Source organism: Seriola lalandi, unplaced genomic scaffold (genome assembly GCF_002814215.2).
Source record: "Seriola lalandi dorsalis isolate HSWRI2012SDOR001 ecotype SW California unplaced genomic scaffold, Sedor1 jcf7180002053582, whole genome shotgun sequence".
In the NCBI taxonomy this organism is placed as follows: Eukaryota; Metazoa; Chordata; class Actinopteri; order Carangiformes; family Carangidae; genus Seriola; species Seriola lalandi.
In genome coordinates, this window is record NW_019524135.1 from 104,156 (window position 1) to 128,645 (window position 24,490).

General features: G+C 41.6%; 3 protein-coding genes across 5 annotated transcripts; 1 reads left to right on the forward strand and 2 right to left on the reverse strand.

Annotated features, from left to right (window-relative positions):
* Positions 1–2,413: 2,413 nt before the first annotated feature.
* LOC111651335 (dapper homolog 3) lies at positions 2,414–12,518 on the forward strand. 2 transcript variants are annotated; one of them, XM_023401320.2, is made up of 4 exons: positions 2,414–2,875; positions 8,451–8,583; positions 8,885–8,995; positions 9,679–12,518. In XM_023401320.2, the coding sequence occupies exons 1-4, from the start codon at positions 2,645–2,647 to the stop codon at positions 11,178–11,180; spliced, it is 1,977 nt and encodes a 658-aa protein (XP_023257088.1). In that variant the 5' UTR covers positions 2,414–2,644; the 3' UTR covers positions 11,181–12,518. The 2 variants fall into 2 exon arrangements, with proteins under 2 accessions (XP_023257088.1, XP_023257087.1); XM_023401319.2 differs by having other exon boundaries at positions 2,415–2,875; positions 9,676–12,518.
* A 366-nt stretch (positions 12,519–12,884) lies between these two features.
* On the reverse strand, positions 12,885–15,432 carry c5ar1 (complement C5a receptor 1). Its single transcript, XM_023401321.2, has 2 exons — positions 15,393–15,432; positions 12,885–15,128 (listed from the first exon to the last, which is right to left on the reverse strand). The coding sequence occupies exon 2, from the start codon at positions 15,114–15,116 to the stop codon at positions 14,073–14,075; it is 1,044 nt and encodes a 347-aa protein (XP_023257089.1). The 5' UTR covers positions 15,117–15,128; positions 15,393–15,432; the 3' UTR covers positions 12,885–14,072.
* A 1,111-nt stretch (positions 15,433–16,543) lies between these two features.
* lbhl (LBH regulator of WNT signaling pathway, like) lies at positions 16,544–23,782 on the reverse strand. Of its 2 annotated transcripts, XR_002760495.2 has the most exons (5): positions 23,435–23,782; positions 19,203–19,278; positions 18,588–18,885; positions 17,630–17,759; positions 16,544–17,282 (listed from the first exon to the last, which is right to left on the reverse strand). XR_002760495.2 is itself a non-coding variant. In XM_023401308.2 (4 exons), the coding sequence occupies exons 2-4, from the start codon at positions 19,272–19,274 to the stop codon at positions 17,689–17,691; spliced, it is 441 nt and encodes a 146-aa protein (XP_023257076.1). In that variant the 5' UTR covers positions 19,275–19,278; positions 23,435–23,782; the 3' UTR covers positions 16,544–17,688. The 2 variants fall into 2 exon arrangements, 1 of the variants encoding a protein (XP_023257076.1); XM_023401308.2 differs by having other exon boundaries at positions 16,544–17,759.
* Positions 23,783–24,490: the final 708 nt, after the last annotated feature.

A 24,490-nucleotide genomic window follows, 5' to 3' on the forward strand; every position in this document is an offset into this window, starting at 1 on the left:
GGCACTTGCAACTTTGTATTCATTTCCAAAATGCTCTGCTAGAAGAATTTTGGCCTTGTTGTATCCAAGCTCTGAATGCAAGTGTTGACAACTATGCACTAGGTTTCTTGGTTCTCCCCTGGTGTATTGTTCAAGAAAGTGCAAACAGTCACTCCAATTAGAGGTTTTCTCCTCCACTCCATTTTCAAAAGCTCTGATGAAAGACCTGTAGTGAAGAGGGTCTCCATCGAACACAGGGATATTTCTTGATGGGAGGACGGAGCTTAAATTTTGCTGGACCAGCAGAGCAGCGATGTCGTTTTGTCACTGCATAATGTTTACAATCTCATCCTGATAGCTGTTTGTCAGAGCTTGATTTTGAGGGTGTACCAGTCCTGCTTGATTTTGATTAACAGTTGATGTAACTTGAACTGGTTCACAAACATTTAAAAACATCTCATCCATTCGTGTTTCTCTGCTTTGTTTAGGCCTAACAACTCATGGTTGAGGTACGGCATGCATTTCAGTAACATTCACCTTTTCATCCAGGGTTAGTGGTACAAACTTGTCAGCATCAGGATTTAATGCACAGCTTCCTTTAAGTTAATCAAACAAACAAAGTTGCTCATAATTAATCAATTAAATTTATAACTAAAACTAAACTTAACAAAACTAACAAATAGCTCCAACACATGAAATTCATTTTTGATCCAAAACCTTTTTTTTCAACACAATGCTGTTACTATATGTAAGAATTCGCTCGTGTGATCCTTTCAGCCCAGCCCATTTCTGACATGGCAACTGTAACTAAAAAAAGAAAAGTTGACAGGGCTGCCGCTTCCAGGACAAGTGGAAATTGGAGTATTTTTTTCGCTGAATTACGAAGCAGTCGGCACCAACAGCTCCCTCTTGTCAACTTCTACGGCCAGCTGGATGAAGGCAGGTTCCAAGAGATTCGAACATTTGCTAAGAAAATGCTGAGCTTGTTTGGCTCGACATACTTGTGCGAGAAGACACATCTTGGTTATGAACATTAACAAGAGCCGCATGAGGACGAGACTAAGTGACTCTCACCTGTGTGACGTCTTGCGCATCAAAACCACTGTTTTTGAGCCAGACCTGGACTAGGCCTACATACTGCAGTCAAGATCTCAGTATCACCCTTCACATTAGTGCAGGCAAGATATGTGTTTAGTCCTCTGAGGTGAATAAATTCTATAATCTCAGTGAATTGATTTTTTTGTGATGATCAAAACCACAGTTTTGAATATGCACGGACCACTGTTTTGAATTTAGAAGTTTACAGTGAGCATTTAATAGTGAATAATGTGTAATGTTTCAAATGAACCCAGATATGTTTCATCTTCCCAAAAGTTTTTTTCCAGACAGACTTTTTCTTCATTTTATGTGGTCTTCAAATAAGAAAGGCAAAGTGATTTTGGCAAAAACTTTAACCTGAAAAAAAAAAAAGAAGTATGCCATTTGCAATAAAAATTTCATAAAATAGTTCATTTGTATTTAATGTTAATGGTTCAAAGAATGTCAGGCTGAATGGTCAGCCCCCACACATTTTCACCTTACCAAATCTGGCCCTCTTTGCAAAAAGTTTGGACACCCCTGCCTTAGAGCATTTCACGGCAATGCTAGCGCCGGCTAATGGTTGTGGCTGGATTTTTTCTTTGTTTGCTCTAACTTTATTCAGTTGCGCTTCTTGTTGTGTGTCTAGTGGTTGCTTCCCCTGGGCTTCCAACGCCTCGCTGCCGGAGAACATGAGAGGAGGGGAGGGAGGGTTATGGCCTCATGGAGGCCGGAGGTGAGGCCGACCAAACATTTTTTTTGGTCTGAGATGCAGGTGGTCGAGTGCGACATCTCGTGGCAGTGACGATCGTTTACAAAACCTTAAAATAATCATGTACCATTAATTATTCGCTTTAAACAAGGCACAAATATCATATTTATAAGCTAAATAAAATATATTGATTTAAATGATGTGGCCACATAGTTTAATTAAATTATATTATACTTCATAATGTCCTGAATATATTGTTGCACTCTGCACGGCGTACTCAGGTTATCGCATCCTGTCTAACTGCTAGATCCATTTTACAGCTTTCTTCACCAGTGTTTCAGTCTGGTTATTGTTGCCCTCCTTGCTCTGCCCCTACATGGTGGCTTTAAATCGTTTCAGGATAATAAAATCCCTCGTCTTTTGCTATACCCCCAGAAACCCGTCCCCTGAAGTAGTCCATTAGTCGCAGACCAAGATGAGAGGATGGGTGAGGTCGACGCGTCACTGTAATGAATCAAGGGGGATGGGACAATGTTACGCGCAGCGCCCTTCCAGCCCCTCACATCCAATGAAGGCTGAGATTGAATTTGCAAAGGGGCGGATGACTCCCTACTTTCTCGCCGTGGCTGGTCGCAGAGGGAGGAGCTCTGCTGCTGCGTTTGACAGCTGCGAAATAGAAAATGTATAGCGCATAGAAGGTCTGGGAAACCATGCTGCTCCAAGGCAACCATACTATCACAAGGAATGGGATGCAGCATGGACCTTTATAGCCTGCGAATGCCCTCGTAAATTTGGGGCAATCGGGAACACGAAATACAAAATAAGGGAAATAATTAGCTTTTATTGTGCAAATAATCCTGGGATTTTTTCGGGGTCATGCACCGTGCGTTCTCGTTCCCGGTGACTGTGGAGCGCAGTCGGACCAAAGAGCGCCTGGAGGCGAGTCTGGCCGGGCTGTGTGAGCTGGAGCTCCGCAAGCAGAGGCAGGAGTGTCTCGTGCTGGGGGCGCTGGCTCTGGGAGACCCCCTGCCCCAGGACAGTTCCACGGGAGAGCTGGCTTGTTTCAGCAGCTGGGGGCAGGAAAACTTGACACTTAGGCGTCAGCTGGTAAGAAGTTTATATTGAGTGTATTTTACTACATGTTTGGATTCCGGCAGCCCTTCCATGTTGGCTCGAACCATATTACCCCACCCTGTGCTGAACCCCACTTTACCCCTTCCATGTACATAGTTTTGAATATAATAGCCTTTACAGCGTATCCTCATTGTAATCCGCTTGACCGTTGCATGGACTCTTGGTTTGGCCTGCGTCTTTTGTTTATACGTGACCTCTATCTGCAAAAAAAGTTACTCAACTTGATTAATAGGGTCTCTCTTTGAAAGGCTGTAATGCGTTTCTGTGCTTTAGGCTGAGATTTATGCCTGTGGTAACGAAATCAGGGGGTGGAGCACCCGTCGTCTGTGGCACAGACCCACTATTTAATGGCCCATTGTTCCCTCATCATGGACTTTAGTAGGTTTTACCACTTAACAAGCTCTTATTTGTGCTCTCAACAGATCATAAAAGGATGACTTATTGTTTCATCTTGTGTGTTGCTGTTGCAGCTAACATTTTTATGCTATAATTGTCGTGGCTTTTCTTGTGCAGAGCTCTGCCGAAGTTGCGACAAATACGTTCCGCTGTGACGCAACGGTGCCAGCATTAACATGAGAATTAAAAAACTGGGTTAAGCGAGGCAAATAAAAGTTTGGGTGTGACAGCGTTAGCTGACATCAGCATCTCCAGCATAAAGTTTTACGCACCGCTGAGCCACCTCTGAACAGTTTGGCATTTACTGTGTATTTGACTGTATTTTTCGTAATGCTGTATAAGTTTAATTCTGGGGTGTGGGACTTTTCTTGCTGCTCTTGCGCAGCCCGCAAGTTGTCTCAACATTGCTACAATAGGAAGCCATTATTAAAGAGAGTGAAAAAGAAATTAAATCAGCCGCCTCCTCTTCACACCTCCTTCTCCCCCTGCCACCCCTCCCTCCTTCTCCTCCGCCGGGGGCCTAACAATAGGCGCATATGGAGCAGAATACTAATGATGCCGATCGAGGCCCCTGCTAGAGGATAAGGCGAATAGGTGGCCTTGTACGCTGGCGTCATTTTGGGTAGCCTATGCCATGGTATGGGCACTAAGCTCTATCTTTGCCTTAAAGAGTCCAGATAGAAAACAAAGATTATTTTATTTACAAAACCAGTTTGTATATTAACCCATAGGTCAAGTGTTTCCACTGCGCCACACGCACGTCTTAAAATTCATTTCCCCTGGTGTTGGCAAAGCTGTCAGTTTTCAGCCTGGCTTCTCATCCCCCACACTTTTTGTGGTCATTTTTCAAGGCCAGCGAAGAAGTGGCACGGGTTTCCCCTAAGCGCCGCATATTTCTCCCTTTCTTTTCTTTTCTGCAGTAAGGCGTCTTCGGATCGATGTTTATTAACTGTTCCGCTTATCCAAGCGTGTGTGTAATTACACAGGAAATTCCTTGGAGGATATTTTTCTCTGACAGGACTCTAATTGAAGTCTCAAATTGAGTCTTCAAAATATCAGGTCACCATCTGTGTCCGAGCCAAATCCCCCAATCTCATCTTCCATGTAGGTTAAAGTCTCCAAAATGTATAGTTCACAGTGTGACACAGAAACAGCTGACCCTTGAGACTGCCAGTGTGTGCGTGTGTGTGCATGTAGCTGCCTTGAACATGTGGCCCCAGACTGGCTCAGAGGCCTTTTCTCATGGATACAGTGTGTGGTGTGGAAGGTGTTGACAGCTGTGGGACGCCAGGCAGCAGCTGGGAAAGCATGAAGCTCTGACCTCCCTCTCAGCTACCCTGCTGTGTGTGTTTGGAGAAAGTAGAGGAGAATAGATGAATTGTGTATGAGTGTGTGACATACTTGCATCCATCTGTGTGGAGGAGTGTTTGCTCTGGGAAACCTTCGGTGGTCTGAAGTTAGACTTGTTTAATATTAAGAGGAATTTGAAAATTACTCTGAATGTTATGAATTGACATAGTGGATTTAAATAATGTCACTGTGCACGTGTGTTTACAGGCACAAGCAAAAAGTCTGTGTGTGAAAGCATATGTGTGCATGTGTGTGCCATTGGCTTTCTTTTGTTTTGTGCCTTTGCTGAAGCACTGACTCATCATCGATCAGGTTGTGTGTGTCCTTGTGTTAAGACAGCAGCATGTCATTAGTAAGAGTACAGCACTGTTGGTCTACTTAGCAGTGACTGATCACTCAAATGGATCACTGCATGGTTTCCTCTGCTTTGTTCTCCCACACAGACATAAAAAACTCAAACGTCTTAGCGTTCTTTGGCTTCTTTGTGCACACAGGCAAATGGGCAAATGATCTTCAGAAAATATATAGGCAAATACACATCCACAATGAGAAACCAGGTTGTCCAATACACATATGCAAGCAGAAAAAACCATGAGATGGACTCCGAGCTGGTCCCACAGCTGTCAGTCACATGAGCACAGCCTTGTGCACGTCTCTCTTTAGAGACTCAATTCACAGTCAACCCACACTGCTGCCCTGCCCATAAGCCACACTGCACTAAGCATGGAGTCAGAGCAGGCTGATGAATGCCATTTACTATTGGGTTTTTTTTAACGCCGTGTGTGTGTGTGTGTGTGTGTGTGTGTGTGTGTGTGTGTGTGAGAGTGTGAGTGTGTTTCCGGCCTCCCACAGCCCTGTCTGTGTGGAGCCAGTCACAACATAGCTTTAATTATAGAGGGTCCAGCAGTGCAGTTTCATGCCTTGTGCGCCTTGTCCCATAGTTTTCTGTTTCCTAGTGGCGTCTGTCAGTGACTGGTTGGGGTTCTAGTCTACAGATCTCTTTTCTCTATATCTTTTTTCACTCTCCCTGGTTGAAAAACTCTTGGATGGCAAAATTGTAATGTCTCTGTACCATCCCTCTTATTTTTTTCTGTCTTCCACTATTCATCTCCACTCCTCAGTGGCTCTAATAGGTGATATCAATAAGAAATCAGTTATACTATCCTGGAATCTCCTGCTGGTCTGTCTGTGTCTCTCAAAGACCAGATGTGTTGCATAGCCAGTGTATCACAGCTTAATGGCTAGGTGAGGGTGGCTGCACAGTGTCCTCTTCTTCCCCATCCCCCATCAGCCTCGGGCAGAGGATTCAGTAAAACAGTAATGATACAGTGTGCAGAGTGTCAGAGAACCAGTGCGAGACTATTAATAATAGAGCCATACCGTCACCAAAGCCACACTACTATTGTGTTAGGTTGGTCCGTTCGTCCACAAAGGTCTGCTTGCTGTCTGCAGCATTATAATTTAATAAGCAGCACCTTGGGTTCCACAGTGTCTGTATGTGTGTTCATTTGCGGGCATGGCCAAAAAGAGGCAGCAAGCAATCAATTGAGTGAAACAGCATCATTGATTGAATTGATTTCCAATAGCCTCTCCTCCTTCCAGCTATGTCTTTACCCCACGCCAGTATCTGAAACAAAGCTCCCTACTCTTCGTAACTGCCACACAAAACCATATTGATGTAGTGATGCTAATGCTTTGTTTATGGTGGGACAATAAGCACCCTTGTCGAGACAAAAGAAATGACAGGGTTTGGGATGAAGAGGTTGTGTGGGAAGCATAGGTTAGCTTGGGTCAATTGCCCCTCAGCAGCACTTGTATTATGACCACATTTAGTCTGCAGGACAAAGGAGTCATAGTTCAAGCACTGATTGGAGCAAATGACCAAGAAGTTCATGCTCAGGGATCGTCCAGCCAAGTTTCCTGTTTCTATAGGAATTTTTCTCTTGAACCAGTTTTAAGAGTCAAACACATGCAATCTTTCTTAAGCCTGAGCTATGGAGGCGGAGTAATGGAATTTTGTCCAGGAAAATTGACAGAGGAAAAGTTGAGAGGTTCACTAAAGTCATTACAGTTCATCTTGAGGGGAACTTGAATGTACCAAAGGTTATCCATCAACCTCATGGTGGCGCTACAGGAAAAGTCGGGGATCATCAAAGTCGGTAGGTTTTGTTTTCTGGGCACCATGAATGTCTGTTAAAAAATAAAAATAAAAATTTCATGGCAATCCATCAAATAGTAATTGCATTATTTCAGTGGTGGACTGACCGACCGTCAGGCTGACTTTGTTATCCCTACAGCCTTGGTGCTGACATGGCTGAGAAGACTCTACCGGTATGACAGTAACAGTGCTTTCCAATGATTTGCATCAGCTATTCTGCACATAGTCCACCCCCCACCCCCACCCCCAAAAGGATCTCCCTACAATTCCATAGGCAGTGTTTTATTGGCACAGACACACAGATGTACAAAAGAAGTGGATGGGACTGTAGCAGTTGTCTGACAGAGTGCTCCATCATAGAAGGTTTGTAATGTAAAAAGTGTCACCTTGGTATGAGGACATGCTCAATCTTGTTGTAATGAAGTCTCTTAATGAGCCTTGAGTGTCAACAGTACGCCTATCACTGCTACAAATGACAAAATGAAATGCTTTTGTACATGCGTGCAGGTTTGTATGTGTGTGTGTGCGCGCTGTGTATGTGTTAAGCCATGCAAACAAGCTTGCGTGCTAGTGTCTGCAGATGTTAGTACGAGTGTCAGAAGATGTTGACACGAGACTGGCGCAAATTGTCTCGCTGGCAGAACTAGTATGTCCAATGTCTTACCAGTGTGTGTGCGTGTGCATGTGCGTGTGCATCTGCATAGTCCTTTTGTCTTTATGAGAGCCAATTTTGACTATAATGTAGTGAAATCAAGTCATTCTCCGTTGAAGTTTAGCAGATGTGGGAATTAATATAATCAGCAGAGGATTGAAAACAAGTTCTTATGTTGAGTTCACGTTATCTGTTCTTTTGCTATGTTTATCTGAGCTGTATAAACAAGCACATTTGTGTGTGTGTGTGTGTGTGTGTGTGCGTGTGTGTGCGTGTCCCATGAAAAAACATCCCCCAACCCTTCACAGAACCTTGACTTATTCATGTTCCAACTGACTGCTTAAGTTTGCTTACATAAGAGAGCCCACTGACAGATAGGGATGCTGTGCACAGTGGTGACCCATGATGGCCACATTCTTATTTTAGTAACTAGTGAAAGAGAGTGTACATTTAATTTGTGGCTTAATCTGTTTTGACATTTTGTTTGAATCATTTGGACCATTTTTTATCACCGTTGGCTGAGACGAAGGTAGAAAAAAATCCTTGCACAAACTGAAATGACCGTTACTATCTCAAATTAAGTCATTAGTTGATAACATAATGCAGCTAATACAACATTAATTCTTTTGTGCTTCACTGTTGTATTCTGGAGATAAATTCAACTCATCTATTCACAAATTCCGAACACTAGAATACCAATTTCAGAGCTTATCTCAACAGGTGACAGATGATAATCGGTGTCAAACTAAATGAGAGCTGGCATACAGCTGGAGAAACAAGCAGTGAAGGAATCACAGCTGTGTGTCTGCCATTAGCAATTCTGCGAACTAGTAATTTGACTGCAAAGTCTGTTTGAAAATTTTTGCTTTGTTGTTGAAATCGCTGATTTTTGCCTCTTACCGTCTACTTAAGAATTACTTCTCAAAGCAGCGCAATCAAACACCGACAGCAAGAAAACAGTCTGAATGCATGAGTGTGTATTTGTGTTTCAGAGTGCTCTCCAGAGTTCCCCATGGGGCCTAATGCAGGCGCTGGAACAGCAGGTGGGAGAACTGAGGATCGACACAGACGATGGCTCTTATGATGGCGCTCAAGGAGACACAGGCGACAGTCGGCCGAGTTCTGGTACTTCCCAGTGTTTTAAAACTTATTTTCCTAATGCTTTTCTAAATGTGCACATTATGTGATTTGCTCACTTTCAACAACTTTTTTCTTTGCTTTGTGAAATCCTGTATGCCTGCCAAGACTTTGTAATTTATTTCTGCTCTTATTGTTTGTTCATGCTCCAATTGCTTGAAATGTGGTTTTGTGGTCTATCTGTGAAATGCCTGGGTCAAGCAACATATTTTTAGACAACTGGAACGGTCAGTGAGCTATAATGAATGAGATAGTCATCTCTTCTCCCTCTAACTGCGCTTTTCCTTAGGTTTCTATGAGTCGAGTGAGGGTCAGTCGCCAAAAGGAAGGTCTTGTTCCACCGAGCCTGCAGAGACTGTCTCGTCCTGGGCTTACACCAACGACAGGCCAAAGTCTGTGGGTAAGAAAAAAATGAGCAGATCTGGAAAGCCTGAGGTACACTTAAACTTGCACACACATGCATTCTCAGAAGTAGCAACAGACACATAGAATATTCTTGTTCCATATGTAAGTGAAGCAGTCAAAATTTTAGCACATAATTTTAGCAATTTGGCATTAAAAGCCAACTTACTAAATCACAGCATTTATTCATCTATTCTTTTCCTTTTTGTAAAGTGAAAAAAAGATGGTAGATTTGTTATTCTTCTCTGGCATCTACTGACTTGCCATTATATTCGTAGTTCGAAGCCAGAGAATCAGGAAATGGGATGAAGATCGGGTGGAAAGAAAAAGCTGCAAATACCACAGCTATGTAAACATACTGTTTTATAAGCTTTAATATTCCAGTGAAGGAAAGCATATGTGCACCAAGGTATAGATTAGAAGTGACATTAAGCATTAAGACCCTAACTACACACCCATATTGACCTATTGTGTTATGTATGTACTCTAGAGTGTAGTTGGGGGTTTATGCTGTATACACTATTGAGTCCCAGGCAAAACTTGTCCAACAATGAAACTGATCTCATCAACCAAACTAAACTTATGATGGAATGCTTGTTTAATTTGTATATATGTTATTTGGGTACAGGACTGTAAATGTGCGTCTGCAGCTACAACAGTCATGTTTTCTGTAATTAGGAGACCCCATCATGGTGAATGTGGAAGTGGATATGCCAGTCCTGCGCACCACCCTTCCCCGCTCTTTCTCTGCCCCTTACCCGCCTCTGGAGGGCATCGCTGAGGAGGGCACAGTAGTGGACACCTGGCAGTGGGACCCTAACGGAGCCAACCAAGCCTGGCAGCAGCAGTTTGAAGAAGACCAGGTCACTGAGGAGGACTACCAGCAGGCTTTGAGGGTAGAGAATTACATCCTAAGTCTCATCCATCGTAACACCCTCTCACCACGACCGTGTCAGCCTCGCACCACCCTGAGCCCCGACCCCCCATATTGCAGTGCCTCTGGACACAGCTCCCTACACAGGAGAACTCCTTCTCTTACGACAGAGCAACGCCTTCCTGACCCCCATCTTCAGCCCCACATTGACCTTTTGGCAAACCCTACGAGCCAGAACTGGGGTTGTGACCAGCTAGAGGGGGAGGCCTGTGGAGGAGAGACCCCATCTTTGGAGGAGGACTGTTATCTGGCTCTGCCCTACCCCCAGTCCAGGCCACACTCTCTGGCTGAGAGGCTACCATCACCTCTGCCCTCCCTGGACCCCAACTGTGGTGTTGGGGCTCTTGACCTTTGCTGTGAACCCACATCCCCCCAGCATTATCTACATCCACAGCCCCCTATTCATCACAAGCACAATTTAGTAAGTGCTCAGTATATCCCTGGACAAGCTTGCCATGCCCCTGTGCGCTCCCCCAGACACTACAACCCTGAGCAACCTAAGCCCAACCGAGCTGTCGCCTCCCCTGAGCACCCCAATTCCAAGTCTAGAACCTCTAAGAAGAACAACAATGAGCGACAGAGAGCCAAGAAATCAAGCGGAAAAACCAATCGATCCCACTCAGAAAACAGCCTCCTGAGCCAACGAGTGCTGCCTGAGCGCAGGTACAGCACCACTGAAAGGCACCAGAGCAGAGGAGATCTTGCTCAGAGCCAATGCCAGGTCACTGGACCGCAGGTGGGCAACAACGGCCACAGCCAACGCTGGTGCTCCAACCTGGAGCTCAGCCAGGACGAGGGGGAAATCCGTGCAGTGCAGGCACCTAGACGACCACCCCGAAAAACTCGCCATGGTCACTCATGTCCCCATTCGCAACCCCAGAACTACCACCAGCAGCAGCACACCGAACGCTGGCACCCAGACTTTCAGGAGAGAGCACCTCTCTGTCAGGGAGAGGAGGGCTACGCTGGTGCTGCCCCCGCCGAGTCCGAGTCCAGCATGAGTGAGGTGTATTCCCCAGCCTCCAGCTCACTGTCCAGTGACTCAGATGAGAGTGGGGGGCTGGTATGGCCTCAGCAGCTGCCACCACGCCTTGCCTCTACATCCTCCTCATCGTCACCTTCACCACAGGCCACTGCTAGTGCTCCCTCTCAACCAAAAGCCTTTGTCAAGATCAAAGCCTCTCATGCTCTCAAGAAGAAGATCCTCAGATTCCGCTCAGGGTCCCTCAAAGTCATGACCACTGTATGAGGACATGATCAAACCTGTTTTAAATCTTTCCTACTGTGTTGTAAAGCCATTCTCAGAGCAACATTGTGGCTGCTACTTTTGGTCACAGTCATATGTTAACTAACCAATCCAGTCTTTATACTCTACCTACCTCTAATTACAGTATGTACTTAGTGAGAGATGCTTACATTAATTGGCATGATTAAAGATCTGCTAGAGATCTCCTGTCTGTAGTATCTGGTTGAATTTATCTTGTACCTGACGACCATCAGACGCTAGACTAATGAGCATTATCCTGCTCTAATTGATGATAATTGATGTGATGCCAAGTTACACTGTGTTGACATGGACCGTACTGAAGCTACATGACTGAATACACTGCCAGTTTTTTCTCGATGTCTCTTGGCCTTAAAGTTAATTAATCATCAATTTATGGTTGATTAATTCCTAGTTGGCCATACACAGGTCTACACAGCTGATATTATGACAGTCTGACCAATACATTGTCAAAAGCTTCAAGTCTTGCTAAATACCAGAACTCTAGAAATGAGATTTTATGGCACCGGCTTTTCTAAGAAATTTGGGTAAATTTGCTGAAATTGGTTTCTTGTGAGTACGATGTAATTTGGTACTAATCACAGGGAATTTCCTCAAAAGAAAAGCTCAACTTAAACCCAATAAAATATTTACTGAATAGTCAATTGAATGTTATTGGAAACTAAAAGTCTCATCATATTATTTGAACACTGTCCCCATTTTCCCTCAGATCAGTACCAAATTACATCGCTCTTTCCGGGAAAACATCCGGAAATGATCTAGAAGTTATTAGGATTTGGAAATTACAGAGCCATCAAATAAAGCATTACTAATGTGCGGTAAGACTTGAAGCTTTACGGCAGGGAGTTGTCCTGCTCTCAGCCAGCATCCTAGAGAAATATCTCTCATCAGTGCAGGAGTGGACAAATGTGTAATGGTCTACAAGTTTTCCCACAGTCTCAAACTTCATAGCCTAATTATGCCTAATCTTTGAGCAGGGAATAGGTGTATATCCCGTTATCGTTATTGTTCATCATGCTCAGCTCTGCCTCCTTTATAAAATGTGGATTCATGCTCCAGCCAGCTGCTTTTGGGGCCACTGAGCACAAATAAACAGACCTGTGAGCCAGGAATGGGCTTTAGAGGCCATAGTTAGGGACCAGTGTACATGCATGGATATACAGTATGTTTAAGTGCACAAATTCATTGACACAGGGACACAGACTAACTCATTCTTGTAAATATGTATGTTTTTGTATATACCATCATGTGGCCTTGTTTGGAATGAATGTAGTTTTTAAATAAAGCCAATTTCACTCTTAATTTTGGTACATTAACACATTTTTATTATTTTATTTATTCTTAAATTTGTGGTGCTTGAACAATAAGATCATTCTAAAAGATCATAAATAGCTATAGGGAAGTTGTGAAAAAATGCAGAGTAAAAATTATTTTACATTTCATAGACTTATGCATTTGTCTGAAGTGCATTTATTTGACAAAATGACTAAAGCTAATTTTACCTGTTCAATCTCTCCTTCAGTCCATATCTGCTGTCTTTTAGTAACCATATTTTGCACATGGGCCATTTAGAGATTAGAGTGTTAGCTCCCTCTTGTGGTTCATTGTTGGCATAACTCACTGGTAAATTTACTGTTACACAAGCATGTAATCAAATCTGTGTGCATGTGTGTTATAAGAACAAATTATGAATTGTTTATTTGATATAATGTTCATTAAATGTCAGTCTATAATTTCTGACAACAAATTTGAGTCACAACACACACACACACACACACACACACACACACACACAGCAGAGATCTGACATGAGATCATCTGTACATGGTGAGCAAAAACAGAAGTGTCAAGTCACACTGCAGATTAGCCAATGTTTCCTGACTTGCAATCCGCCAGCAGTCATCAACATCTTTGCATGTCATTGCAGCAAAAAGTTTTTTTCATTAACTTTGAGTAAAATATACAAGTTTATTAATTATATTTATTACTTGTTATTTCAACTTAAAATTACTAGTTTTTATTTCAGACCACCTCAGAACATGTGCACATTAGTTCTTCAAAATTTAAGTTGTTTAACTTGAAATGATGAATTGAATGGATGAACTTCTGAGAGTTCACTCAACATGTAAAAGGAAAATTTTGTAAAAACCTGATAATTATATCATATTAGCAGACCTCCTAGCATGCATTGTTTGAGTGTTAAATCACTCCTGATACCCCTCTTTTTTGTATTATGAAGTATTATGCACAGGCTGATTATGAAGAAAGCATACCTGATAGAAACTTGCTGTGTCTGTAATACATGTTAGGATAAGTCCTGGTTGTTTCTTTTGATGATAATAAAAAACAATGATGAAGGTTGGTTTGAAATTTAGTCCCTAGTCCAGTACACTTAGATTTGAACAGAATCACTGGGAACAGCCTCACACGTTATCTTTGTACTAACTGTACAAACCTGACATTAATAATTGTGAGTGTGACTGAACAGTTGTTGATTCAGCTAAATGTTTTAGGTTTAGTTAACTTTAGTTTAGTTGAGTGAACTAAGCTGATTTTACATCTTCAAAACTCACAAGATAACCTTTAACTAATTATAAAACAAAAATTCCGTTTAATCAGATGTTGAAGACTTACTTACATTTTTATTTACATTCCTTACGGTGGACCATCTTAAAATGATTTACAGTTTATGTCACAGGATTAATTGTAAAAGCACTGATGGTTTATGGTGAAAGCCAGTGGTTATCCAAGCTCAGAGAAGAGAGTAAGGAAAGTTCACTCCTGTTAAGCACTTCCAAACATCAGCTTGAATGACAGGAGTAATGTGAGAATAGTGACGACAAAGCCAATACATGATCAGATTTTTGTCATTTCCTTTCCATTGCTGGAGCTCTTTGTATCAGTGGTGGCGATGCTCATCCTGGTCGTAGGGTCCTCGCTGATGAACTGGAGCATGTTGCGCAGAGAGCGGTTCATACTCTGTTTAAAGCCTCGGCCCAGACACACATACAGCAGTGGGTTGAGGCAGCTGTTGAAATACGCCAGGCAGAGTGCTAAAATGTTTGCCAGGTAAATATTTGGGCTGTGATCGGAATTTCGACGGAAAATCAAAAGGAGGAAGTCTATAATGTGCAGAGGTAGCCAGCACAGGAAGAAGCTCAGTATCACGGCGGCGATGACCCTCAATGTTCTCTTAGAACGGGTCCGACCACGTGACAGTCCATGCTCTGCTCTCCTGTACACCACCCAGTGACAGGTTACAATAACCAGGAAAGGGAGTAAGAATCCCAGGAAGAAGCGGAAGAAGGTGACCACCCAAGCACTCAATTCAGTGTTCACCGTCAGGCACTCTCGCTTGTCTTCACCTGCTTCGATCTCCTTGGTGTAGACAAACTGGGGGATGCTGCCTATCAGAGCCAGGCACCACACAACAACACACCCACAGGCTGCCTGCTTTGGTCGTCTGTTGTTCTGGCACCAAACGGGTCTGCTGACCATCAACCAGCGATCCACGCTGATCAAAACCAGCTGCAGGACACTGCAGTACATCACCAGGTAAAACATACCCTTTACCAATGTGCAGGCCAGCGGGCCAAAGTGCCAGTGATCATCGTGGGTTAAAGGGACCATGAGCAGAGGGATAGAGAGGCAGCACAGAAGATCGGCCACGGCGAGGTTGAGGAACCACAGGGATGTGACAGAGCGTTGCATGCAGAAGCCTGTCACCCACACCACCAGAGCATTTCCAGGAACACCCAGCAAGAACACAAGCCCATAGAAGACCAGAGCCACTATCTGGACCGGTTGGATCTCAGGGGTGAGATTATCAGTAGGAAACACAGGCAGTGTGTAATTAAAGTCAAGTGTCAAGTTCATATTCTCATAGTCATCGAATTGCATGGTTGGTTCAAGCTGTAGATGAAAAATATAAAAATATATTAATATAATATATCACATTTAGTATCAAGCTTGAATTAACATTATAAGTAGATAGCCAACTATATAGATTAATCTGATGTGAGATATCTTGTAAAACAAATACAGATAATAGCTGTGTGATTTATACTGTAATTTGATCACATCTCACAAAAAAAACCTGAGTTGAATTATCCTATTTAAAATATGTTAATCTAGTTACAAAAATTAAAATGTAATTTTGGTAATATTTCAACTTACAGTTTCAGTGGCCTGTTGATGTTGCTCTCACACTGTTACTAGGAAGTTATGGAGCTGTTCTGCTTTTCATGTGTTATATACACTCCCATCCCTCATGCACACACCCAAGACACTTTCACAAGATTCTTTTCTAGATTACAAGTTGTCCATGAGTTTAGACATGCAGTTTTTCTTGGGGATTTATTTAAGAATAAAATGTAATAAAGTTAAAATTATTATTTATAAAGTAAAAAATTATGAACACATTTCCAACACTACATACCTCACCTGCCATTTTTGCCATGCTGACCTTTGAAGACCTGTGATTATTTCAAAATAAGGAAATGTAAAATTGTGACTACAGATGACATGTTACATCAGACAATAAATTCATAAACATGATGCTGTTGCTTTAAATATAACATAACAAGCTTGTTATGTTAAAAGTTGCATTTCATGTTTTTATTTTATTTATTTTAATGATTAGAGATCATTCTCTTAGTAGGTCTAGATAGATAGATAGATAGATAGATAGATAGATAGATAGATAGATAGATAGATAGAAAATTTTACTACTTCAACTTTTAATCTAACTGAAACTTCAGTTTGCCTGCAAGGGATCGATCAAGTTAATCTTATCTTGTTTCTCTCACCTCTACATAAAATATGAGGATGAACAAAACTGTTTGAAATCAGGATCTGCATGTGTACTTGGCAAACGTTACTAGCACATTGCTAACAGTTTTCTATAGGCTTTCCAGGTCTGAAAGCAGTAGCTTGTGTATCGTTGTTGGGTAGTAGTTCACACGCACATACACACATATATTCCCATCCAAATTTGAGAACCGAAAATGCTGACTTAGCTATTGCTGGTTGTTTTTTCTGTTAAAAATATATTTTTAATGGGATGGGAATCTAAAAATAAGTGTTGTTTCAGGGCTGTTTTAGGGTGTTTTCTAAGTTAATGATCTCTTCTAAAGGCATATGCATTTACAGGTTGACATGATCTACCAAACTCAACACATCCAAACAGAGCATTAGGATGTTTAAAGATTTGTTAATCTCACCAGTGAGTGTAAAGTGGGTGAGTATGACAACATGTTCATCTCACCAATTAGTGTGGCAAAAAAAAAGTGATATAAACCTTCAGCATCCACAAATCCTCTCCTGTATTAATGGGACAATTATGCTTTATTGTCAAGTCCATAATAATCATTTTACAGTAACACAACAACTTTTTCATATATACAAGTTATTCACAAATTATCCTACACACAAATTAGAGCATTGTCACACAAATACAATTCTCAGTAGCATCTACAGCTGTTGTGATGAAAAGCTGCCTAGAGCTGCCTTCCTTTTTTTGTTAAATACACATGACAAACAAAACAAATGTCCAATCCAAGGTTATAAGAATGAGCAGTGAATTACGCAACCTTTTGGAAAATGCTGATTTTAAGGATTATAACATTTGTCTGTATTCGTTATTCACATTACGTGTCTAATGAAAAAATCTGATTCTGATGAAATGGCTGCCTTTGTGAGAAAATTCAAATTAAATGATGCCTCAACAGAATGTGACCAGGGAAACCAGTGTGACCAGTTTTAAAAAATCACAGCTTACAATGCTCAACAAATTCAACAAAGAGCAAAAACAGCAAGTCAATCCAGAGAACAGCCAACACACTTTACAGCGCTTTAACAAATGCTGTACAAAATGAGGATATAACCAAGTAAATGTCCTCAGATGACACCAGTGATGATGAGAACGATGATCAATGACTAATTCACGTACAGGCTGTTATCTGTGTCAGAGACAGAAGTGAAGTATCGATAATGAACAAAAAACAAACCAAAGAAAATTTGTTGCCATGCCAACATGTCCTCTTTTCCTTATGACATCACTGAGCCCTTAGAATTAGGAAATAAAGGGGGAAATGAAACACAAAGTCACAGCGTCAGCAAAATTTTCCCTAACATTTAAAAATGTGTAAAGACACCATGTTGCTCAACTCTCTATCACCAGCGTCAGCGAGCCGACTTTTGAGTGTCAGAGAATGTGCGTTTGTGTATTTACGTCCCTGTTCGTGTTGTCATGTGTGCAGGCATGTATATGGCTTTTCTTGGACGCACTCATATAAATGAGAGCATAAATTTCACAGTTGCCATGTAGCTGTGTATCAATGACATTGGTTTTCAGTTCACACTTTGAATGTCAAAGTCCCGGTTGCTATGTTTTGTCATAGATGTTGACATACTTGATGGCGGGATGTTTCCTCACTATGTCATCAGAGGTGCAGAGGTCTTAGGGGTTAAGTCAGTTGAGGGCCGGAGCACTGCTCGGTGGAAGTGTGGGGGTGTCATCACGAAAGGCATCTGACTGAAGGTCTGCAGAAAAAAAAATAATTACACTGTCTTTTTGTTTTTTAAACATTTAACATCAAACTTTTGGCTTTTACTGTACATTGCACAATACAGCTTAGAAAGTTTACATCCTGCATTTTCAACATTAACTCCCATAGAGATCCACAGTCAGTCCACTCAGGTTTTTGAGCTGACAGCATGGAAAATTTGAAAACTAAAATCATTAATTCTGGGAAGCTGTCATTTAAAAATGCAAAGTTAAGTAATGTTTATTTTTCAAAGTAACTGGTTAGAAATTCTCCAAGGTGATGACTTGGTTTGGCTATTTATATGTTTTCTCTGTTCATATGAACATAACATTCCCAAGCAACCAAAGAGTATAATATATCAAAACCTTATTTTTTTAAAAACAAAATCAAGATTTGCATGTGTACTTGGCAAACGTTACTAGCACATTGCTAACAGTTTTCTATAGGCTTTCCAGGTCTGAAAGCAGTAGCTTGTGTATTGTGGTTGCTAAAAGCATGCTGTCTGGGTAGTAGTTCACACACACGTATTCCCACCAAAATTAGAGATCTGAGGTTGCACAAAAATGCTGACTTAGCTATTGCTGGTTGTTTTTTCAGTTAAAAATATATTTTTAATGGGATGGGAATCTAAAAATAAATGTTGTTTCAGGGCTGTTTTAGGGAGTTTTCTAAGTTAAAGATCTCTTCTAAAGGCATATGCATTTAAAGGTTAACATGACCTACCAAACTCAACACATCCAAACAGAGCATTAGGATGTTTAAAGACTTGCTAATCTCATTGGTGAGCGTAAAGTGGATGAGTATGACAACATGTTCATCTCACCAATTAGTGTCAAGCCTTGCTGCTGGTTCAGTATAACTGATGTCTCCTCATCCTCTTCCTCCTCGTCTCCCCAGTCTGCGATGTTAGCTGGGGGGATGCACTGCTCTAAGAACAGGTCCTCCTCGTCTTCCTCCATGTCCATATTCTCTGGAGGCCAGCGCAGCTCTCCACTCTCCACCTCGCTCACTTCTGTGGGTTCCACCACGATGGAGGGCAGACGCTCCTTCCCATGGTCCTGGTCCAGGCTGTTCAAGGAGGTCTCTGGGCCCAGGACAACCTCGACAGGGTCAGGGAAGATCTGAGGGAAAAAGGTGGAAGAGCTGACTGAGAAGTGAGTGGACAAAGTCAAGCACACACACACACACACACACACACACACACACACACACACACACACACACACACACACACACATACACACACAGACCTATGCAACATCTGCACCTTGGAATTTGTGTACTTATTGTGTCTCACAGTTTTTAATCCCTGTTTTTATCAGCGTTTGTGTCCCTTCTGTCAAGCATTTTGAGACAAACCTGTTTTTATATTGTTTAGATGTGATGAATTCAATAATTATTTGAACAAGTGTGGTCACAGAATGGTGATGGAACATACCTGGAATGGCAATCTTTGGTCTTTCCTTTGCATGTCTTCACAGATTGGATCTTGACCACTCATCTCCTCCATCCCTCTGCAGAGACATTGCCATAATCAGAATAAAACAGAAAATAGAAACATACATGTACTATAAAAGAACTGCCATTCTCAGCATGTAACCCGTATTAGCATCCACTTCCTTTTCGCACATCTAATGCCTGTCTCATGACTCTCTTTGTATGTTGTGAGCAAGTTTTGCAGAACTACATAGTACTGGAATTTCTCTTAGAACCACATAAGCCAAGTTTTCTAAATCATTTTACTTTACAAATGGAGACTTGATAAGAACCTCCTTAAAATCCCATTAAAACTTCTCCCCCCCAGAGACTCCTTAGGTAACTTTAGGAAACTCTGCAGAAACTCTTAGAAATCCCATTCAGAAAGTTGTTAAAATACATTTTATTGCAACACTAGAATTAGAATTCATTTATAAATCTAGTATTAATTTTGGAGGGAACTTTAATTCATATTCAGTTCCTTTAGAAACAAATTTTCTCCATAGTTTTGAATAAAAGATGTCATAACATTGATTTTATCACTCTCGGGTCCTGTGCTTCTTTAAATGATTATTTGCTTGTCAAAAACATACTTTGCGCATCTCTAGCATTTGTCAGATGAATTATGTTTCCCACCTAAAACATTACAACAAATGCAAACAATCTTCCATCTGACAATATGCGGTGTGGCCCTACATTAAAAAAAGAAAATTTGGCCTCTTTGGCTGCTTACATGGCCTTGTAACCCTCACTTTTACATGTCTCTATGAGTTGTCCTAAGCACTGAAGGCCACAGTCTGACATTCAGTTGCACTAGATGACATCACTTCATCCAGTTTTCTATCGAAAACAAATCTGTCATACCCTCCTCATGCCCCATGTGACATAGCTGATTTACAGTTTGTATCACAGCATCCAAAGTCTCCTTTTGCCTTTTGGTTGGTCGGAGTTTTTCTGTCCTACATCTAATTGGCCAAAGTTGGTCTGACTATGTGAATTAGGTGACTATGTGCAAGTGTGTAAGTCTCCTAATACACACATACACACTGAAACACACTCATACTCCAGATTACAGCAGAACTCAAATAAGGTTTGATACCAGAATGGATTATGTCATTTGACCCTCATATTTAATTTTTTTACTGTGAGCCTGGCGGAATAAATGCACTGCTTTGGCTCAGTCAGCTCTTACAAATGGCCGTGAGCCTTAACAGCAAAGGCCTTTCATGTGTCATTTCTCAGCCACTATTTGCAGACCAAGACATTACCTTCAAAAACCAAAGTCACCCATTTTCTTTTAGCTAAGCCCTGATCCTGTAAGTTGGAATCACAGCCTGCAGTATACATAAAGTTCTCACTTGTTTCAGATATATGCATGAGGCTGTGTCCATATCCAACCTCAATCTGTTTATGCAGAAGAGCCGATGGGAGGATTAAGAAGAACTGAGGATCTGTCTGAATCCTCTTTTCATCCCTCTCTCCTGCTCCCTCTCTCGTTTTCCCACTATGTCTCAGGGTCTGCTCTCTCTCCGTAAGTACCAATCATGGTTTGTTTTCATCCAGAGGCCTGGCGTAATGACACAATCTGTTAAATCTCACTCACTCTTTAATTTATTTTCCGTTTAAAGACAGATTTAATCTCTAGTCTTTCTGTTTTAGACTCTCTATCGGGTATTTTTTGGTATTTGCCAACAGAAGCATCAATAACATTAATAACATATCAATAAGTGAAAAATCAAACTATTTTGAAAGTGCTTGTGAATCTTTCCTGGAAATGCGGTGTTGAGTTTTTGGCAGTGAACAAGAGGATGTCGAGCAGGAAATGGTGTAAATATAAAGCAGATATGTGCGCTGCCTTGGATATACTGCACATGATGGATATAGACACTGAGCATATAAATTAAAGCATGGGTATATATTAATGAATTAAAGTAGAGGCTTTTACTTTGAAACGATATAATCACCTGAGCAAATCTCACAACTGCTCAGGTCAAAGCTAATGATATTCCATCAGCCTCTGCTGTATAGCTACTTTGTGTTCAGTGCTAATTAGTAAATGTTAGCATGCTAACACACTAAACTAAGATGGTAGATGTTGTGAACTTTTCATTTCCTAAACATCTGCACGTTCAGTGTCAGTGTCATTTTTGCATTCTGAAGTTAGCATTTAACTACAGGGACCAAGACAGGTCAACACAATACGAAAGCCACAACATGAATGCAAAAGCAACAACAAATGCAAAATGCAAATTATGTGCCAATGGAAATTAAGCCACAACAGAAGTTATGCAACAACAGAAGTGAGCAGTGCGAAAGGTTAAATGGGAAAAGTTCTGAAGCAGTTTGACAAGTAAGTAAAACACTGTTGCTAGGTAACAGAATAATGCCACTGTGTAATTGTCACAAATGAGCAATGTTTTTCAATGTTTTGTCATACTTTTTTCATTTTCATATTTATTGTTATAGTAAAGGTATAGATGGACTGCTGCTCACTTATATTATGGCTAAACTTCCATTGTGGCTTACTTTGCATTTGTGTTGTGGCTTTTGTATTTATGTTGTGGTTTGTGCATTCGTGTTGTGGCTTAATTTGCATTTGTGTTGTTGCTATGTATTTTTGTTGTGGCTTTTGTATTGTGTTGACCGTTCTGGGCCACCATACATATAGGCCATTGTACAAAACACTCTCTAAAATTCAGAGAGCGTCTAGCATGGCTATAGATTCTTATTCTAAGATAGCATTTGAACTCTTTCATAGTTCATTCTTTATGCTAATATGCAAGTTTGAGAAGTATTCAATAAGCTTCAGCTCAAGTAGTATGTCAATAGTATGTTAAAGATCAGTTTAACTGTGAACTGTTCAGATCACCAGCTGCAAACATGGGCTAAAAGTGTCTCACATTTGTTTTAAAATAAATACTGGATTGTGTCTGACAGCAACAAGGGCTTCGGTTTCCTTTAAATGGATTAATCAGAGGGAAAAAAATTCTAGTTCAACAACTGAGAATGTCAAAAATTGCATCAGATTTCATCAGTGGATTTCTCTCTCACCCCCCACCCTTCTCTCTCTCTCTTTCGCTCTCTCTCTCTTTCCTTCTTCCTCTCTCTCACTCAAATTGATTTTAGCTGATGTGTCTTTCTTTCAGACCGCTTGAATTTGATAGATTTCAGACTGGCTGTTTCTAATCAACATGCGTATGTTCATTGTACAATATGACAAATGAGGAAACACTAAGCCAGTTTGCACAGCTGTCAAAACGAGGGCACCCTGTTCTCGTCTAAATAGGATCAGCTTTGGGAGGATGCTATCATTTTTGACCTACTTGTGAATGTGTGCAGCCCTACAATTCAATATCTGATATTATGCTGCTGACAACTGTGTCGCGCTAAGCTGTTTGTTTGCCACCTGGGATGGAAACTTTCAGCAGCTATTATGATGAAGAAGCTTAACCTCCATGTAATCCCCCTCATATACACTCCCTCTAAACACCTGCACGTTTCAGCTCAGTCAACAATCAGTCTTTGTTTGTGGAACGTACTGTGTTTTTCGTGCCAAAAAAATTCTCCCTCTAAAATAAGATAAAGTACTATAAATTGTATGATCAAGGCTGGTTTGTAAATCCCAAACTACTGAAGGAAAGATAAAGAGCTCAATTAAATGTTGAGTTAAACTCACAAGCCTTACAAATCACATTTTAACATTATCTGTAGATAAAAATAAGATTTCATATTTCTGAAATGAGCACAAGCCAAAATGTGAAATTGCAAATTGTTTATTGCAAAACTTAGATGTCTTCTAGGTGAAACCAATGCCTGACTTCAACCTAAACAGGATGAAACTAAGATTAGTGTCATCTGGAACAGGAACCCATGACGGGTCAACTATCACTATGAGAGATATAAAATTTGTGATACAACAGTTTCCTTGTAACATGCTACTTTGTAGATTGGCCTTTTTTGTGGGGACCTCTCAGAGCAGTTATGTTTTCTTGTTATTATGCTAACGTACTTTCCACACACACACACACACACACACACACACAGAAGATTATCTAGTATTATCAAGTGTGAGCTGGATGTAGGTGTGTGATGCACTATCATAGGGAAATTCAGCCTCAGAAAAATCTTTAATTCTTGCAAGTGTGAATCATATTTGTGTCTAAAATAAACACATAAACTTCAGTAGGCTCTTACCCTTCAGATGCAGTCAGGCAGATGTCTTCTCCATCTTGGCACAGTTCCACAGTGGTGAAGCCCGGCTCCTCCACAGTGAGTACAGGTGACACGAGTGGGGATGCAGGGGGAGGGGAGCAGCTCCCACAGCATTCCCCCTCCTCAGAGCCCTCAACGAGGCTTTTGGCCTCCAGGGCGAAGCCTGGATGGGGGGGGGGGGTTCCTAAAAACCCTCAGGTACCCCAGAAGTTTAGCAGAGGATCAAGAGGTGAAGGTGTGCCTGGTTTCCTTTGTCAATCAGGACAGCACCTGTCTCATTTGTCCGGATCAGTACTGAATTTGCCTGCTAGCCCAAAGCCTGCATGCGCTCCCTAGTCTCCTGAATCCAACTTCCTTCCTCATGTCTCTCTCATTATCCCTCCCTGTCCCACCCCACCCACTCCCAAGCTTTGGAGAGGAGCGGGATTAACGTCTCTTTCGATTACAGAGGCTGGATGGGTGACGTCAGCCAGGCTTGACAGTCTCCTCTGATGAGTTGGCACACTGGGTCGCGGGTGCATCTGTAAAGAAACACATAAAGGGCACACAGATGGCACATGGCTTCACTGTTGATGGAGGCTATATTGACTAAAGCGGAGTATTACTGCTCACAAAATAGTTATGGAGAATTGCTGAACAACTTAATATCAGCTCCTTTCTATCCCATTCAGTCTATTGCTCCGCTATCTATTTCTCTCTCTTTCTCTCTCTCTCTCTCTGTCTCTCTCCATGTCTTTCCAACTGTGTGTGCTGTTGCCCCATGAGTGGATTTAGATTTGGACGATTGATGGAATTAGCCTAGGGATCAAGGGCTCAGGGGTGGGGAGGGGAGGGGAAAGATATATATATATATATATATATATATATATATATAACAGGCACCAACTATTGCTAAACAGACAGAGCACTGTTAGCGGCAGTGTGTAATCTCCTCTGTGGGCTAAGTCAGCAGGCTATATATGGAAGGATAGGTAGTGAAGGAGATGTTGTAACATGAAGGGCGTCCTGCTTCTCCAGAACTGTGGATTCCATTGAATG

Bases quoted from the DNA above. Each gene is read 5' to 3' on its own strand.
- LOC111651335 (XM_023401319.2), top strand. From the start codon at position 2,645: ATGCACCGTGCGTTCTCGTTCCCGGTGACTGTGGAGCGCAGTCGGACC. The intron at 2,876-8,450 runs GTAAGAAGTTTA...TTTGTGTTTCAG, and splicing joins TGACACTTAGGCGTCAGCTG to AGTGCTCTCCAGAGTTCCCC. The intron at 8,584-8,884 runs GTACTTCCCAGT...GCTTTTCCTTAG, and splicing joins CGACAGTCGGCCGAGTTCTG to GTTTCTATGAGTCGAGTGAG.
- c5ar1 (XM_023401321.2), bottom strand. From the start codon at position 15,116: ATGCAATTCGATGACTATGAGAATATGAACTTGACACTTGACTTTAAT.
- lbhl (XM_023401308.2), bottom strand. From the start codon at position 19,274: ATGGAGGAGATGAGTGGTCAAGATCCAATCTGTGAAGACATGCAAAGG. The intron at 18,886-19,202 runs GTATGTTCCATC...TTTTTCCCTCAG, and splicing joins ACCAAAGATTGCCATTCCAG to ATCTTCCCTGACCCTGTCGA. The intron at 17,760-18,587 runs GTGAGATGAACA...TTTTTTCTGCAG, and splicing joins GCAAGGCTTGACACTAATTG to ACCTTCAGTCAGATGCCTTT.